At 39.9% G+C, this 18,639-nt stretch overlaps 1 protein-coding gene across 3 annotated transcripts in view; it reads right to left on the reverse strand.

Annotated features, from left to right (window-relative positions):
- Nucleotides 1–18,639, reverse strand: part of SRFBP1 (serum response factor binding protein 1) — a 77,218-nt gene that overhangs the window by 40,918 nt on the left and 17,661 nt on the right. For all 3 annotated transcript variants that reach the window (XM_038170642.2, XM_038170641.2, XM_027446394.3), the window contains exons 2-3: nucleotides 8,781–8,869; nucleotides 7,776–7,848 (exon numbers count right to left, since the gene is read on the reverse strand). In XM_038170642.2, coding sequence (XP_038026570.2) covers nucleotides 7,776–7,848; nucleotides 8,781–8,869 — 162 coding nt within the window. The remainder of the gene's footprint in view (nucleotides 1–7,775; nucleotides 7,849–8,780; nucleotides 8,870–18,639) is intronic.

Here is an 18,639-nt window from a genome sequence, read left to right on the forward strand (position 1 = left end):
ACCTGGTTTAGTTAGTGCTTGATAGTTCTCACAGAGAAAAACTTTCCTCCTAAATTTAAACCAAATTTCTTGTATTTCAGTTTGTCTTTCTCTTCTCCAGGCTGAACAGTCCCAACTCTCCCAGCTGCTTCTTGGTGCTGCGGTCCATTAATCATTTTCATGGCCCACCTCTCAACTTGCTCCAGGATGTCCGTATCTTTTGTGTACTGGGGAGCCCAGAACAGAACTGAGCACTTTGATGTGTCTGACCAACGGTGCGTAAAAAATCATAAAATGGCTTGGGTTGGATCTTCTGTTCTCCTAAAGTCTAGGGTTGGATCTTGCTTTTTTTCCCCCTTATTCCCTTCTCTCAGAATCCAGAACTCCACCATCACATAGTGACTGCAAAGGAGGCTACCCTAACCTTCATATTCCTGACCAGTTCTTTCCTGTTTCTATACACCCAGTCTGGCAGAGAATCTCTTTTCATCAGATTCTCAATCACCTGTGTTAGAAAGCAATAATCAACACTGTCTGTGTGCATCTACATTCTCCCAAGCAGTCTGTCCTTGTTTCCACTTTTGGTGGACTTGTGTGTGTGTGTTTGGGATCAGTTATGAGCTTGCTGTTCATCCATGCTGTCTTCTGCATTATGTTAGGTGTTTTCTACTTGAAAGAGCTTTCCATTTCAGTCATGACAAAACTAGAGGTATCGGTTAAGTTAATACTCAGTTTTTACAGCAAATATAACCTGTCTTATAAGGGCATACATTAAGCAGAAGAGCAAAGCAATGCTATAGACAAAGTAGAATGTGCTGTGATGAACTCTAGGAGTATAATTCAGTGTTTCCTAAAATTGCCTGATACGTTGCACATGTATGCCTTAAGTAATGTGCACATGGGTCCATCCATCACTCAAAGCACCAAATTTCCTGTATTACTGCAGAGAAGCACATCATGCATTCCTAACAAGTGAGACACTTGCCAAAGCATGGACTCGCACTACTCTACTGAAGCAGAGCTGAAGGACTTCAAGTTCTACCCTTTCCCCCTTCACTGCAATGGTCTGAAAGTGGCATCTGGCCCATGCCATTGTGAAAGCGAGACCCTCCTGTTTTTCCTTAAGAAGCAACAAGGACCCCTCCTAAACTGATTATACATTAGAGTTTAAGAGTTTCCCACTACTCTTTCAGAAACCTTTAGAGGTTAAAGATTTTGTAATGCTAATATGAAAGTCTGCTATCTATTATGAAATAAAATATGCAAGATTTGTTGGAAACATATGCTGGGAGATAAAACAAAAAGCAAAACTGCAAAAAGGTACTCTAGTCCTCATTCTTACCTAAGACAATATTACAGTGAGATATTAACTGAGAGCAAGGCTACATAAGATGAAAATATTAACTAAATAGGGAAACACTACTGTTTAAAAAAAAAAAAAAAAAAAAAAAAGGCTTTTTGAAAAAGCCTGACATTTCAGGATACAGAAATTCCATTCAAAAAGTCAGTACTAAAAGCAAAATTTATTACACTCTGTAGGCCTTTTGTTCAGGACTAGATAACTGAGGCTTTTTGACCAGGCCAGCCTTTCTCATCCACATCTCTATTACTTTCATGAAACTGGATGATTTTTGCTCCATTGCCAAAGATTATAAAAACTTCAGACTGAACTTCTACCTTTAAAAAGCAATTTGGCTTTCAAATGCCTGACTATTACTGGAGTTCATACTTCTGTTCATATTTTGTTAAAATACAAGCTTAAGAAAGAATAAATTACAACAAAGTCTTATTTTTTCCTATTTCATTTGTAACAAACTCATTGTTTTACAATAAATATTGTGGTTTAAGTGTACTAGAAAAAACACAAAACATTGATGGCCATCTATACGAAGCGTTGTAAGGAGGACCTGGGGAACTACAGGCCTGTCAGCCTGAACCCGGTGCTGGAGAAGGTTATCAAACAGGTCCTCTTGAGTGCAATCACACAGCACATGTGGGACAACCTGGGCATCAGGCTCAGTCAGCATGAACTCATGAAAGGCAAGTCCTGCCTGACCAACCTCATTTTCTATGACCAGGTGACCTACCTCGTGGATGAGGGAAAGGCTGTTGACATAGTCTACCTAGACTTCAGCGAGGCCTTTGACACGCTCTCCCATAGTATTCTCCTGGAGCAGCTGGCAGCCCATGGCTTGGACAGCTACACTCTGGGCTGGGGTAAAAACTGACTGGACGGCTGGGCCCAGAAAGTGGTGGTGAATGGAGTGAAATCCAGCTGGTGACTGGTCACCAGTGGTGTTCCCCAGGGGTTGGTGTTGGGGCTCATCTTCTTTAATATCTGTATTGATGATTTGGATGAGGGAAATGAGTACACCCTCAGTAAGTCTGCAGACAACACCAAGCTGGGGGGAAGCGTCAACCTGCCAGAGGGTAGGAAGACGCTGTGGAGGGACCTGGACAAGATGGGTTAATGTGCAGAGGCCAATGGGATGAGGTTCAACATGGCTAAGTGCCAGATCCTGCACTTTGGCCACAACAACCCCAAGCAGTGATACAGGCTTGGGGCAGAGTGGCTGGAAGGATGTGCAGAGAAAAAGGATCTGGTCGATGCTCACCTGAACATGAGTCAGCTGTGTGCCCAGGTAGCCATGAAGACCAACAGCATCCTGACACAATGGCTTGTGTCAGGACCAGTGCAGCCAGAAGGAGCAGGGAGGTGATCATCCCCCTGTACTCTTCTCTGGTGAGGCCTCACCTTGAGTGCTGTGTTCACTTTTGGGCCCTTCAGTACAAGAAGGACATCGAGGGCCTGGAGCATGTCCAGAGAAGAGCTAAGAAGCTGGTGAAGGGAACACAAGTTCTATGAGGAGCAGCTGAGGGGACTGGGGCTGTTTAGTCTGGAGAAGAGAAGGCTCAGGGGAGACCTTACTGCTCTCTGCAACTACCTGAAAGGAAGGTGTGGGGAGCTGGGGGTCATCCTCTTCTCATAGATAACCATTGATAGGACCAGAAGGAATGGCCTCAAGTTGTGCCAGGGGAGATTCGGGTTGGAAATGAGGAGACATTTCTTCTCAGAAAGAGCAGTCAGGCACTGGAACAGGTTGCCCAGGGAGGTGGTGGAGTCACCGTCCTTGCAGGTGTTTAAGGAAAGGTTGGATGTGGTGCTTAGGAACATGGTTTTATTACTGGTAGGGTGATGGTTGTACCATATGATCTTGGAGGTCTTTTCCAACCTTAACGATTCTGTGAATATCAAATTATTTGTTTCTTCAGGACTAATTTTCAGGATAGAAAATGCATAAGCATCTATTTACAAGCAATTTAATAATAGTTGTAATCAACTGCTGCTCTCTTCTAACAACTGGAAGATAATTTCCTTTCAATCTTATCAAATAACCTTTTGCCCATGTATCACTAATTCTTCAAACGGAATATTGCAATAGCAACAGGTGCCATAATAACAGTATTCCCTGTGAGGTATATGCTAGTACTAAATACACAGTAAAGCAACTACATCAAGTTACATTAAGATCTAATTTCAGAAAAAAAATGTAAACAGTTCAAAGTAAGTTGCCCACTGCTAATAATTTGCTAGACCATCAGTCATAATTCTGCAAAAGATGCTTAAAAAATACTACAGCTTCATAAATAGGGTAAGAAATACTCTACGATTGATAGTAAACCCACTCTGGCAGTATCATCCAACCTGAAAATTAAAGAAAATCCTGTACATACATACAATTTTCTCTTTCAAAAAAGTGAAATCACAGTTGAAAGACTAGAAAGATCATACTGTTCTTCCCTCCCCAACCCCCCCATCTTTCATGAATTGTTAAATAAATATTTTGTATGGTTTTGGCAAAAGAAATTCTGAAGAACTCAAAAAACAGTGTTTTACTCCAATAGCTTTGAGAACTCCTGCAAACAATTAACTCAGTCCTGCAACCACGTAGCTAGAATTTTTAACTGCTCTCCCTTCCCACAATGTATGTATCTTGTTGTGCCTGAGACATTATTACTTGTATTTGCCTATTAAGTTCTTTTAAATCTCCAGTTCTAACAATCAAAGCACACAGAACTAGAAATTAAATGTCATTCTAACAATAACACAACAATATAAGTGTTTTTTTTTAATGCAGCCCAGCACCAAAATTTCTTACATTTTCAATATATGCAGTACTGTCAATGAATGAATATGTAGAATTTTTAAAAAGTATACACAAAAATAGATACAGTATTTAACCTGAAAAGTGAGTATCTAATTATGTCCCACCCCTAGGAATCTGTGTATTTACAGTGTAATTATGTCATCAGTGTCTTTCTGGGTGTACTTGAAGATAGGAAAAAGCATACTCAAGAGTTAGTGGTAAGGCAACAATTACCAAATGACAGCAATTATATTCCTCTCCCTGTAATATCAGATGGTAATTAGTAAAGACCCAAGCTAGAAAGAGAAGTTAAGATCTTTAATTGAAAGCTCACTTTTATATCATTCTAAAAGAACTGTAGCCCTCAGAAGTCCTCCTGAGCTACACGCAATTGCTAACAACACAAGAGCCATTAGGAAATTTTCTTTTTCCTCGTTATTGTTGTTATAGTCCAGATGAAAGATAACACCTCCTCCAAGTCAGTGAAAAGGTTTCTTGGTTTAATGGTAGAGGAATGTATAAATATAATTCTTAGAAAGACAAAGAATTCTCCCTCACTGGTATTTCAACCCCTCAGCTTTTTTTTTTTTCCCTCAGAAAAATTTAAGTTATTGCGTTAAAAACTTTAACAACACAGACAAATGTGTCAAGCTCCCAGTGTTTCAGTCTTTCTTCCCACAGCTGGAAACAAATTCTTTTTGAAATGGAACTCTACTCTTACTCCTTCTGAGAACATCAGCATAACTTAAGTCCTTCACAAATGACACTGTCCGCACTGTCTTTGCCAGCAGTTCCCATAAAGTGCTATAAGCTGGTGGTTTTTTTTTTTCCTCCTGGATATGTGGGAGGGGAAAGATGTTCCTGATGTCTTCTTGACTGATGAAAGAAAAATGTGTATGTATAAAGTGTACTCTCTTTGGCAACGGTGTGAAAAACTCAGAAGAAAAATTATACTATTTTCCTTCTCTGGGATTTTCAAAGATGTATTTTTTTTCCAATCTTCAGAAACCCTTCATAGCTTTTGCAACTATTAAAGAAGTTCTATATGCTCTAAGTAGTCATCTCAAATAATCTTTTATCCATATATACGCATGCTGTCAGATTCTGGTGTAACATCCGCTTTCTGGCTGCAAGCCGCTTTGGCCAGAGTAAGTTTTTTTTTTTTTTGGTTGTCTTTTTCTCTAGATTTACAGCTCAGTATACTCCTTAAGCATAAACATTCAGTAAGAGAGAAGGTAGAGATTTTTCTTACATAAAATGATGAATGAGTAGAATTTTGTGGACTATTTCTGTTAATTATAAGGAATACAACCACTTTTTACTTTCTGGACACACTGTCGGTTTCAAAAGAATTTGCATCTCCTCTGACAAGCGCTTGGGATCCACACATCAAAACTGCTGAACTAGTCTGGGTAACACAAACCTGCTTTAAGTTAAAACTTGGTAGACTATTAATCAATGTTCCTTATTAACCATTTCTATTCTGTCTTTCTTTCCTAAAAATGAGAAAATACCATATCATGTTATGTGAAGAGTTATTTCGAAAACATCGATCATAGGATCAGTAACTTAAAAGAAAGGTTGCTGGGTGTGATGTTTCACTGGTAACAAAACGCCCACTATGACAGAGAATTTCAGCGATTTATGTGAAAGCTGTCTTGTTTCTCCACTATGGTGAATGAGGAAAATTTCTATGCCAACTCTGAAAAGATCTCAGTCTAGAAATCAAAAGTGGTGAAAAAATATGTAAACAACTAGTGCCTTTTAGGCTGTGATTCATAAGAAAAGAACAAAAATCTTTATTTCATCTAAGAAACAAATGTACTCTAGAGCCATAAGTGTCTACTTATTCTTTTTAAAAGATGAAAAAACAAACCAAACAACAACAAAGACATCCAGGAGAAGCAACCTTTTTTGCTATTAAAATACTACCAATATAATATGGGCACTTTTAACACAATAAAGACCACTAACAGCATGATTTCAGGCAACTGAGATCATTTAATAGCTGTTTGCCTGGGAAGTGGGAGAACTTTTCTTCCTTCTCAGCTGCTCACTTGGAAGTCTCCTCCCTCTCCATAAACTATTTCAAAGCAAGCTTTGTTTGCCTTTAGCTCTCCAAATTACAAATCTACCCTCCCTCAACAATCAGTCTTCAAGCACTTACAAGTCCTGCACTCAGGAAACTTATGTAGCATTAGTGAATCACTACTGACAGCTGAGGTTCTCCCTTAATTCCACATGGCTCATTCTCTGCTTGACCAAACAACAACCTCACAATGAAAGGTCTTTTTCAAAGCAGTGTTTCACAGTACTAGTAACAGAACCAGCCTTTTTTCTCAAGGCACCTCTGGTTACAAGCCTGGTTACCCTTCCAGGGAAATGGACAGGCAGTCCAGGAAGGTAACTCAGTCCATTCCACATCTGATTCTTTCTGGAGATATTTCTGTAACCATTTATGATACAGAAACCAAAAGGCACTGAGGTTTTTTAACTGACATTGCAAACTACCTAGAATCAGGTCGGATAAGTCTAACTGCTGTTGTTCACTGCAGGTGTATGGTGAAAAAAGCAGACACAACCAATAAGCTTACACCAACAGAAACATCTCTAATGTACATGGTCAATACAGTCTGAAGTACAGGCAGCCTTCAAGACGTCTGTGTGAGCCAATCCCGGAAGTAAAAGCACTATGAAGACAAAGAAACACTTCTGTTGCTTGACTACTGCTTAACACTATAGTACAGTGATAACAATTTCCTTTCCCCCTTTATTTATTTGTGGAGACTCTTTTTCAAATACTACGCTAAAAAACTCTGCGATTCCACCTGACAAATCTGGTATAAAGCAATTCTTAATGGTCAATGAAGCCTTTTCATTTGTCAGCTTTTTTGAAGACCAGGATGAAAAATAAATAAATAGGTAAGGGCAATTGTTACTGTTACCAGGAAAAACAAAACAAAAACAAACCATCAAACAAAACCTCTGTAATTTAATATGAAAACAGCTTTCTTGGCCTATAACCTTGTGCTCAAACCTCATGAGTAGAATATATACCTCCTGTTAACAAAAAATTGTTAGCATTACCTGCTAAAATTGAGATATAAGTAGTACAGAACATTGTCAAGTTAAAAGATACCAAAACAGCAACGGACAGCAAGCTGGAAGATGAAAAAGGCACGAATCAAGGACTACCACTCCCTTGCAGCTACAATTTCAAAAACTAGTACAGAACTTTAAAGATGAAAGTAGTACGCTACTGGCATCACATTTAAAGCTACGAAAACTGACAACAATGATACTATGGTCAGGCACATAAAGCACCATTTGCACTTCTAAGTGGCATGAGAAGTTTAATTCCTGCACTTTAACTGTCACAGTAGAAACTTAAAGCACGATTCATTTCTAAACAGATTCAAGTTTTGTTTGGCAAGCTTAAGACCCAAATTGTCTTAACACCTTGACAGATGCACCAAACAAACACAGAAATATGGAAATGTTCATAATTTTCCAGCTGTGTTACAGTAATGGCCAAGCTGACTTTGGAAATACTTCAGCTAAGTTTCAGTAATGCAGTCCTAGAAAACAAAGCTTTTAATTGTTAAAATTAATTCATTTTAATATTTAAATATCTAATTATGGTATTACCTTCATAGCATGGATTTCTTCTATTAATCTCTCAACTCGTTTTTGGTTCTTTAATTTGAGGTCTTCTGAACCCCTGTAAATGAAGTCTGTCTTTATTAAAAAAATCTGTCTTTTCTTCACTTTTTTCTTCCAATATGGTGATACTAAGTAGCAAACTAAAAGTATCACAAGAATGAGCATAATTCACATTCCCTTGCTGTTAAATATAAATTTTAGCAGAGTTGAACATAATATAATGTTCCTACTGTTCAGAACAGAGGAAAACACACAAAATTTAGCAAAATAATCAGAAAGACAAATGTTATTTACTAGGAGATGGTAATTACAATTCCAAACAGTAATAAGTAGGAGACAATGTTATCTCAAATATCATTACATTTTAAGATCTGTAGTACTTAAATATAAACATTCATTGGGTGGGCCTGTTTCTTATTTTTCATGATTTGCTAGGTTTATGGGAAAACAGTATGTTCAATTTACACTTTGAACACAGTAACAGAGTTATCTTATGTTGTCTCCAGTGAGAAACATCACCAGTCACTTTGGGCCAATCTACAAATATCGTTTTAATTATCTTAATTAATATAAATTATTACAAAATAAGTATTATTTATATAAGAATACATACTAAATATTTCTTTATATAAAATATTGTAGACAACTGCAGTGAGAAAATATTGGACAACTTACGTGCAATAGTAGAATAACCTCAAAAATCAGGTTTGATGCTTTCAAAAGCACCATAAAAAGTTGTGTTGGGATTAACTTCCAATACGCTAAATCCGTTTAATAAATTTTATCCCAATTCTACTTTACAAAACTACTTTTTAGTTGGTATTTTGATTGTATCTAAAATAAAGAAAAAGTAAGACTAATAAAACATATACATCAGAGTGCCTTCAGTTTTCTATGTAATAAATGTTTCTCCCTGTTATTTTGGAAGACATTTCAGATACTGACTCATTTATAAATACACAAACAAGAACACTGATATTTAAAACTGACTTTTTCAGCTTCAGTTTCCCAATGTGTCTGGTTAGTCTGCGAATAGTCAGGACTCGGACTTTCTTCACATCTTTTCTCATCTTCACAACCTGTCAGAAAGATGGAAGACATTATAAAGATTGTGTTCCCTGATCATCTTCCATATACAATACGTTCATTACACTGATTTAAATTTTAGAAATTAGTTCAACAAAAAAAGTTCTTGAAAACAGAGTGCATTCCCCTGCTACCCAAACCCAAGTTCAAGTGAATTCAGATTTCATTTAAAAATCCAACTGCTTCCATAAACAGAGGAAGAACAAACAGCAGTCTAAAAATGTGTCTGAGATCTCAACAGAAGACAAGACATTCCTAACTAGCCATACTTTAATATTATTCTTTGAGCTAGACTGAGCTACATATTCGTAAAGACTCACCTTTTGCCTTCACTTTGTTTATTTTTGTCCTGGTGAAACAGCACCAGTACTTTTCCATTGTTAAATATTATGTAAAAGCATTTTGTTATGAAACATTTTGAAAGATATAAGGAAAGACTCCCAAGTTAAACATTATCTGTTATAGAACAGATTTTGTGATGCAAAAATCTTTTTTATGTATTCAAATTGATTTTTGTTGAAAACAAAAACAAAGTGATTTTCAACTTGCTACACTCATTTTCAACTTTACACTGCCTACTTCCCAAAATGTATTTCAAAATAGACAGTATTAAAGAAAAATGATAGAGATGTTCTGGTCTTGCTTCTCGCACAATAAGAGGCACAGAATTGAAATTATTAGTAAAAGGTGGTACAAACAGAAAAATCTCTAGAATCTTTTGCTGTAAAGTTCCATCATGGGAAACCTTAGGCTGAGACGTTGCCTTCACAATGATGAACATTTTGAAGAGACAGGGACTTTAAAGCACTTTCATAAGTCAGTATAAGTCACAGAATCACAGAAGTGTAGGGGTTGGAAGGGACCTCAAGTGACCATCGGGTCCAACCCTCCTGCCGAAGCAGTTCCCTAGAGCAGGTTGCCCAGGTAAGCATCCAGACCGGCCTTGAATATCTTGAGAGGAGACCCCACAACCTCCCTGGGCAGCCTGTCCCAGTGCTCCGTCACCCTTACCGTGAAGAAGTTCTTTCACATGTTGGTGCAGAACTTCCTGGGCTCCATTTTGTGGCCATTGCCCCTTGTCCTGTCCCCACAAACCACTGAAAAGAGGTTGGCTAAATCCCTCTGTCTCCCACACCTCAGGTATTTATACACATTGATGAGATCCCCTCTCAGTCTTCTCTTCTCAAGGCTGAAAAAAAACTTTTGATATAACTGAATCACTATCTAAATATGAAAAAGATTTCATATTTAGATTTACAAAATATGAAATATTAAAGCATTAAAAATACATTGTTTCTGACAAAAAGCTAAATTTGTCTTAAATTCAAGCAGTATGAATATGGTTCAAAAGAAATTTTTAAAGAAGGGTAGAAAGGAGGACATGGGGAACTGTGGACCAGTAAGCATCAACTCTGTGGCTGGCAAGACCACGGAACAGGCCTTCCTGGAAGCAATGTCAAGGCACGTGCAAGACAAGGAGGTGATCTGAGACAGCCAGCACGGCTTCACCAAGGGCAAATCATGCCTGACCACTCTGGTGGCCTTCTATGATAGACTGACTGCCTCAGTTAACAAGGGATGATCAACCAGTGTCATCAACTTGAAATTCTGCAAAGCCATTCACACAGTCCCAGATGACATCCTCATCTCCAAATCTGAGAGATTTGAAGGGTGGACAAGGAATTTGGCTGTATGGCTGCATCCAGAGGGCTGCAGTCACTGGCTCTTTGTCTAGGGTGAAGCTGGTGACAAGCGCTGGGACCTGTACTGTTATCTTACCTTACTGTTATCTTACACCATCTTTACTACAACTCAGATTGAGTGCACCCTCAGCAAGTTTGCAGATGACACCAAGCTGAGTGGTGCAGCTGATACACCTGATGGAAGGGATGCCATCCAAAGGGACCTGGACTAGCAGGCTCATGTGAACCTAATGAGGTTCAACAAGTCCAAGTGCAAGGTGCTGCACCAGGGTTGGGGCAATCCCAGACATGAGCACAGACTGGGAGAAGAACTCATTGAGATCAGTCCTGCAGAGAAGGATTTGGGGGTTCTGGTGGATGAAAAGCTCAACATGAGCCAGCAGGGTGTGCTTGCAGCCCAGAAGGCCAACTGGATCCTGGGCTACATCAACAGAGGGCGAGGGAGGGAACTGTCCCCCTGTTTTGCCCTCATAAGGCTCCACCTGAAGTGCTGCATCCAGGTCTGGAGCCCCAGCACAAGAAAGATGTGGACTTGTTGGAGAAGGTCCAGAGGAGAGCTACAAAGATGATCAGAGGGCTGGAGCACCTCTCATGTGAAGAAAAGCTGGGAGAGCTCAGGATATTCATCCTGGAGAGGAGAAGGCTCTGGGATGACCTTATTGCAGCTTTTCAGTACTTAAAGGGGGCTTATGAAAAAGACAGAGAGTGACTTTTTCCTTTGGCAGCCAATGACAGGACATGGAGTGATGGCTTTAAACTGAAAGAAGGGAGATTTAGACTGGATGTTAGAAGGAAATTCACTCAGAGGGTGGTGAGGCACTGGAAGATGTTGCCCAGAGAAGCTGTGGATGGCTTGTCCCTGGAGTAGGCCCTGGCCACCCTGACCAAGGAAGGGGGGTTGGAACTGGATGGTCTTTAACCCCTTTACAATCCAAGCCACTCTATGAAGTTGGCAGCTCTTTCTTGAGGAAATACTTTACTTCTAATTTCTCAGAGGCAACATCAGACTGACTGTGTGCTGCCCAAATACCTAACAGTTGCCATCAGACCAGTTCCACCAAGAATATTGGCATTACAAACCTTCATCAAGCTAGACCAAAAGCAAACAAAAATTTTCAAAGTCCCTGTAGGAAAATATCGTAATAAACTATGATGTGAGGTTCAGGACCACAAGTTGAGAAGATTATTATTTTTTTAAATGCATATTCTGAACACCTAATTACCTTTGTAGCTAAGTTACCTGCACAAGCAAGCAGGAGGTAGCAGGGGGTAGTTATTCTGGGGTAGTTATTCACACTTGCACAAAGAAAAGTGAAAAGGTGTTGTTTGGGGACAGGCAAGATGACTTCACAAAGGGCAAATCATGCCTAAATTGTGGCCTTCTAGGACAGAGCAACAGCATTGTTGGACATTGGACAAGGGAAAGCAACCGTTGTCATCTGCCTGGACTCGTGTAAAGCCTTTGGTAACAGTTCCCCACAACATCCTCATCTCTAAGTTACGGAGATCCAGTTCTGGGGTCCCCACCATAAGAGAGACATGGATAAGTTAAAGAAGGTTCAAAGGGAGCCCTGAAAAACTGATCAGAGAGACGGAGCACCTCTCCAAGACAGGCTGAGAGACTTTAGCCTGGAGAAGTTTTCAGTGGAGGCCTTATGGCTGCCTTCTAACACGTAAAGGCAACCTGTAAGAAAGATGGGAAGAGACTCATTACTAGGTAATGTAGTGAAAAGACACGGAGTAATGGTTTTAAACTAAAAGAGAGTAGATTTGGATTAGATACAAGGAAGGAAGTCTTCACTTGGTGGTGAGGCTCTGGAACAGGCTGCCCAGTGACGCTGTCGATGCCTCCTCTGTGGGAATGTCCAAGGCCAGGCTGGATGGGGCTTTGGGCAGCCTGATCTACTGGAAGATGTCCTTGTCCACAGCCAGAGGTTTGGAGCTAGATGGTCCCTTCTAACCCTAAGAATTCTGTGAAAAGGGTAAGAAGGTTTTGGGCCAAGAATGACTGACATTTAAGATCGGTGTCCTGTTCTAAAATCTGAATATCAGAAGTCAGTACTTTACCCAAGCGAAAAAAATCCGAAGGCCTACAGAGCACTTCTACTTCAGTGAATAATAAAAGCCACAAGCACCAAGCCAAGTCTATGCTAAATAACTACACTGTTTAAGTTTCCATGCACTAAGGAAAAAATGCTTAAGATTACCATTTGCCATCTTGGCATGTAAACATGTCTCTTTATATGATATTGAGGAGCATTATCGCAAGTTATTTTATTTTATTTTTAATAGAGCGAGCAACAGTTCACTGTAATACATTATCTTGTAAGTGGAGGAAACAAAATGAACCTTCTGGTTGAATACATCTTAAATACTAAACACACTCAAAAAGATGAAAACTGGGTATGCATGTTTCAAAGGAAGATGTTTTTCTTTTGTTTAATGACTATTAAAACCATCTCCAAGCTACAAACACATTTGAATTCAAAGAATTCATACAATAACTTAACATGGTAGTTACTGCATATCCGAATACTAACTATATTTAACTTTCTCTACAAAATATTTTGTAATGTTTTTTTTTTTATAGAAATATTAATGCAGACACAGCATGTTTCTGGGGCTTAAGTGAGCCAAGACCCAGCCTCTCCAGATGCCAGCCAATGAAAGCTCCGTAGACATATGACAGCAGGAATGAGGGAAGGTATTCGCTCCTTGGCAGACTAGGCATATCAATTTATGTAATCCACAGTCACTTCTTTCACACGGGACAGCATGCATCAACTCTGTTCTTGGAAGTACTCATAAAGTTCTCAAGAAAGCAGTCTGCTCTTTGGGACAGAAATCAAAAAGTCTTTGCTTTAGAGTGTGCCTCAAACAATGGGTCTTAGACCACCAGTGTGGCTCCTAGGATTGATAGCCTCTCGTGTTAAAAAGTGAGACAGACAACTTTCACTTGAGGTAAACAAAACTGTAACAAAACCAAAAAACAGACGTGATTTTTTTCAAAATAATAATAAAATTTATTCACAATAGGTAAGATATTCTTTTATATAAAAGATAAGACAACAATACAGGAGTCTTTGCAATGCAACTTGTAAAGGCTGCACTATAAGACAGGGTTAGACTTACCAATGCTTCAGTGCACGGTGACAAGGATTTTTAAACATACTTAGATGTGAAAGTAAACTCAAAAGAATAATTATAGCCTCAGTCAAAACTCAAAGCAAACAGCTTCTTCTATCAATAGCAACACATCTTAGGATTCCTAGAAATTCAGGAAGCATGCCGTTGTAAGTGGAAATAACCACTTCAAGGATTTTTTGCAATAAAGGACGTGGGATGCTTTCCATTTTGGAAGGCATTTTTTTATTCTTTAGAAAAACATTATCTAAGAAGCAATTGCACTAGAATTATTAAATACTAAGTAAGAACTGGTCACTTTTTCCAGGACAAATTGACCTTCCATACATATATTATGAATAATTTATAAATTTTTAAATTTAAAAGAAATCACAGTGGAAAGGAGTTCGCTTTTAACAACAAGTGAAGGCAGTGAAACATATGTTGTGGTTTAACCCAGTGTTCAGATGAGCAACACTCAGCTGCTCGCTCACTCTCACAGGTGAGATGTGGGAGAGAATCAGAAATGTGGAAGTGCGAGAACCCAGGGGTTGGGATAAAGACAGCTCACTAGGTCCAGCAACAGCTGCGTGCACAAGTGAAGCAAAGCAAGGAATTCATTTGTGGCTTCCCATCGGCAGGCAGGTGTTAAGCTACTCCTGTGGGCAACCCCCACAGGCTCAGTTTGGGAAAGTTTGGGAAGGACGGCATCCCTGGGAGGGACCCACGGGGAGCAGGAGCTGAGAGGGACTGTGAAGGAGTGGCAGAGACCAAGTGCCAGGGACTGACCACAGCCCCCATTCCCCGTTTTCCTGAGCTACTCAGGGGGAGGAGGTGTTTTTTTTTTGTTGTTGTTGTTTGTTTGTTTTGTTTCTCACTGCTAATAACAGGTAGTGAAACCTGGATTACATATATCTCCCTATGCTGAGTGTTTTCCCTGTGACAATAAATGTTATCTCTCTGCCCTTATCTCAACCCTTGAGCCCGTTCCATCATATTTCTTCCCTGCTCCTTTGAGGAGGGGGAGTGAGAGAGTGGTTGTGGTGGAGCTCGGCTGCCCAGCTGGGTAAAACCACCACAATCATGCCCACCATTATGTTGGGCAGACAAACACCATCACTCACAATATCCCTCCCTTCCTCCTTCTTTTCCCCAGCTTTTATTGCTGACCACGATGCCACATAGACGTTCCTTTGGCCCTCCTGGGCCAGCTGTCCTGGCCGTGCCCCCTCCCAGCTCCTGGTGTACTTCATGCTGGCAGGGCAGCACCAGAAACTGAAATGAAGGTCTTTGGCTCTGTGCAAGCACTGCTCTGCAACAACTGAAGCATCAGTGTGTTACCAGCATTCTCATCCTCAATCCAAAACACGGAACCATACCAGCGAGTAGGAAAAAAATTAATTCTATCCCAGTCAAAACCAGGACAACATACTAGCCTGAAAGAACATTAGCATGTTTCAAAAGCTACAATGGTAGTGTAGAAGCTGCACTAAAAATTACATCCATTATACACTATGCCTTGCACAGATACCTTAAGTAAAATAGGTATTTCTACTACTACAGATCTCAGTTTGTATTACTACAGAACCTAAATGAAGATAAAATACAAAAAAGACAAACAAACAAACAAAAACTTCAAAGGTTGCAGCTATTCTACACACACATAAAGAAGGCTCCATAGTCCCAACAGCTTGAAGTCTACAGCAAGCATTCCTCAAAATACAATGCACACCAGCCAGCTTCATGCAAGCCCTTTTGAGTCATACGCAAAGTAGTTTCTCCTGTTTCAAGACAGGACGAGACATAAGATCACCAGGAAATTACTGGCCAGACAAGAATTGTAGAAATCCTCTCCTGTGGTTTACCTTTGCCCAAGGAGTGCAAGTTATTGAGAAGGATTATAACAGGAGTTACTGATTTCAGTACAACCCATGTTAAAACGATACTGACCACAGAGGCAGGAGCTCCCAGGACTCACTGCTAGTAATGGCAGTGACAGGGAAGAGATCACGGATCCTCCTAGCAGCTTTGTCAGCGCATATGGAAGGCAGGGAGGTGACTCAAGACAGCCAGCACAGCTTCATAAAGGGCAAATCATGCCTGACCTATCTAGTCACCATCTCTGATGGAGCCAATGTTTGTGGATGACACCAAGCTGAGTGGTGCAGCTGATACAACAGAAGGAAGAGATGCCATCAAGACAGGACGGCTTGGGAAGGAGGCCTATATGAACCTCATGAAGCTGAACAGCGCCAAGTGCTGCACCTGTACCAGAACAATCCCAAAATTAATGTAGGCTGTGAGATGAAGATGGAGAGCTGCTCTGGAGAAAAGGACTTGGGGGTACTGGTGGATGGGAAGCTTGACATGAGCCAGCAGTGAACACGTGCAGAAGTGTTGGCCAGAAGACGATCGTATTCTGGGGTGCATCAAGAGTGTGGTCAGCAGGTCAAGGGAGGGGATTGAACCCAACTACTCCACTCTCAAGAGACCCTACCTGTAGCACCCAGCTGTGGGGCCCTCACTGTAAAAGAGACCTGTTAGAGCAGATTTAGATTAGATATAAGGAAGAAATTCTTCACCATCAGGGTGGCGAGGCACTGGACCAGGTTGCCCAGAGAAGCTGTGGCTGCCTCATCCCTGGAGATGTTGAAGGCCAAGTTAGACAGGCTTTGAGAAGTCCGATCTAGTTGAAGATGTCCTTGTCCATTGCTGGGTGTTTGGAAATGGATGGTCTTTAAGGTCCCTCAAACCATCCTGTGATTCAGTATTTGGCAAGAAAAAGAAATCCCCAATTTGCTCAGACGTATATACTTGGCTTGTTAGGTCAGAGGTTGGACTCTGTGATCTTGGAGGTCTCTTCCAACCTAGATGTTTCTGCTATTCTGTGAAGTGGATGTCTGTCAAATCAAAAGAGGATGATCCCCAGGAAATACGGAGTCTAACAAGTCTCCACTTAAAGACATCATAAGAACTATATTTAACCCAGCGTTTAGAGCTAAGAAAAAGAGAAATTAACAGCTTCAGCCACTGACTTCTTATTGCAAGCTGCTCCTGCCTTTGACAGGTGAAAACCACCTCCAGAGCTTTTCCCTCTCACATGGTAGCCCTATAAAGCCTTCCCCAGTCCTCAGCAGTTTCACAACTGACTGTGTCCAAACAGGGGGAACGGAGGGAGAACAGAAACTCACAGAAGACTGTTTAACCATATCTTTGATCTCCAAGTTTCCTCCTGGTATCTTCTGCAAGAAATTCATCTGGTTTTGAATAGTGATATTTCAACCATAGTTGCCAAGTTACTTAATTTCAACTAACAAAGGTCTTGAAAGGTCTAAATTAATGCCGGAATCAGCGCTGGAGTTACTGGAAGTTGTTTTTGATCACATACATTATCCCCTTTTAAATTAACAGAGCATAGACATTGTATAGAATAAAAAAATATCTGCAATAGTAAATAAATCTATTATAAGAGTCTCCCATACAAATTAATTGTTGCAAAAGAACTCTTATGAAAATTTTCACATTTCCTGAAGAGAAACCTAGTGAATTTGTAAAGAACCAAAAATAAAAGCTTGTTTTTGGTTCCAAATCCTGAATCACTACAAAAAGGTCCTCAGATCTGTGATGGCAACAAAACCACATGAAGCAACGGGGACAATATGACAGTACAGGCACACTTCACATTCAAATTTACATGACTAGTCAAAGGTATTTGTGTTCACATTTCTAAGACAACAGCAGCAAAGTTCTCAGCGAAACACTACATGAGAATAAAATGTTATGCTTGGCCAATTCTGAAACTTGTTTTGAGGTCTGTACAGGCAACTTGCCTCCAAACTAAGCTAGTGTTCAGCCAATTAGAAAAAATAGAGGAAAGTGTGACTAAAGATTTGTAGATGTATCAAGAAAGGTACGTGTCTATTCTGAACTATAGCATCAGCTATGCCTCAAAAAAAAAAAAAATCACCACAAAATCTTCAACTAATTATAATCCAGTGGATTAAGAGCAAAAAAAAAAAAAAGCAACATTTTTATGCCTAAAACTTGTTTAATATAATATACTCTAAAAGACTGACACATTAGAAGATCTGTATAGATTTATAACACGAAATTTAGAAGTTTTTCTTTCATATTATCATGTGCAAAAACTAGTTCCATAAATGAATATACCTGAAAGACCTAGAACATCTTAAATTCTTCTTAACTTAAAGTTAATACAAGCTTACTTATGCAGCTGGCCCCAGTTATCCAAAATTCATGGAAGCCAACAAACTGATGGTCACGTCTTTTCCCTCTGAACAGTTTGAAGCACACGCAACTGTTCTCCTTAGGATTCAGCCCATAGGGTGCTGAAAATCTTGATCATGACCCAATAATGCACTTAAACAAAGTATTAAACCCTTAAAAACAGCACTGGACAACAGATGGGAGTTTCTTCATCCACTTCTGCTTTATGTCAGCTCACAGTCTAGTTCGAGTTCCTGTACAAGTACAAATCATTCTGTTCTCATCATTGAAGGCCTCTGCATTGAACTTAATCAAGTGAAATAAACTCATCAAGAGGGGTTACAGTGTTCTGAAATATCCATACAATTACACAAACATGCAGTCGATGAACCAAAACCTTCCTCCTCTCCCCTGGCACAGTGAGGTCCCTACTGTATCAAGGGTATTCAGGGTCCAGACACAACTGAAGAAACTTTCATTTACAGTTTGAAGATACTCCAAAGCAATGCTCTGTAATTTTACATAGAAATGCTTGAGTCCAGTTGAGTCCATGAGAGACATAAGGTCTCTCATGTCTTTCCCTAAGAAAAGCTGCAACAAAACCAGATACATGCACTGGAAATGCTCTCATGGTATCAACCACGAATCCTTTGATATTATGTGAAGAAAAAGACGGTAGTTCTGAGTTTGCTTCTGTACTTGAGGCCAAC

The sequence above is a fragment of the Anas platyrhynchos genome, chromosome Z, assembly GCF_047663525.1.
Source record: "Anas platyrhynchos isolate ZD024472 breed Pekin duck chromosome Z, IASCAAS_PekinDuck_T2T, whole genome shotgun sequence".
Taxonomy (NCBI): Eukaryota; Metazoa; Chordata; class Aves; order Anseriformes; family Anatidae; genus Anas; species Anas platyrhynchos.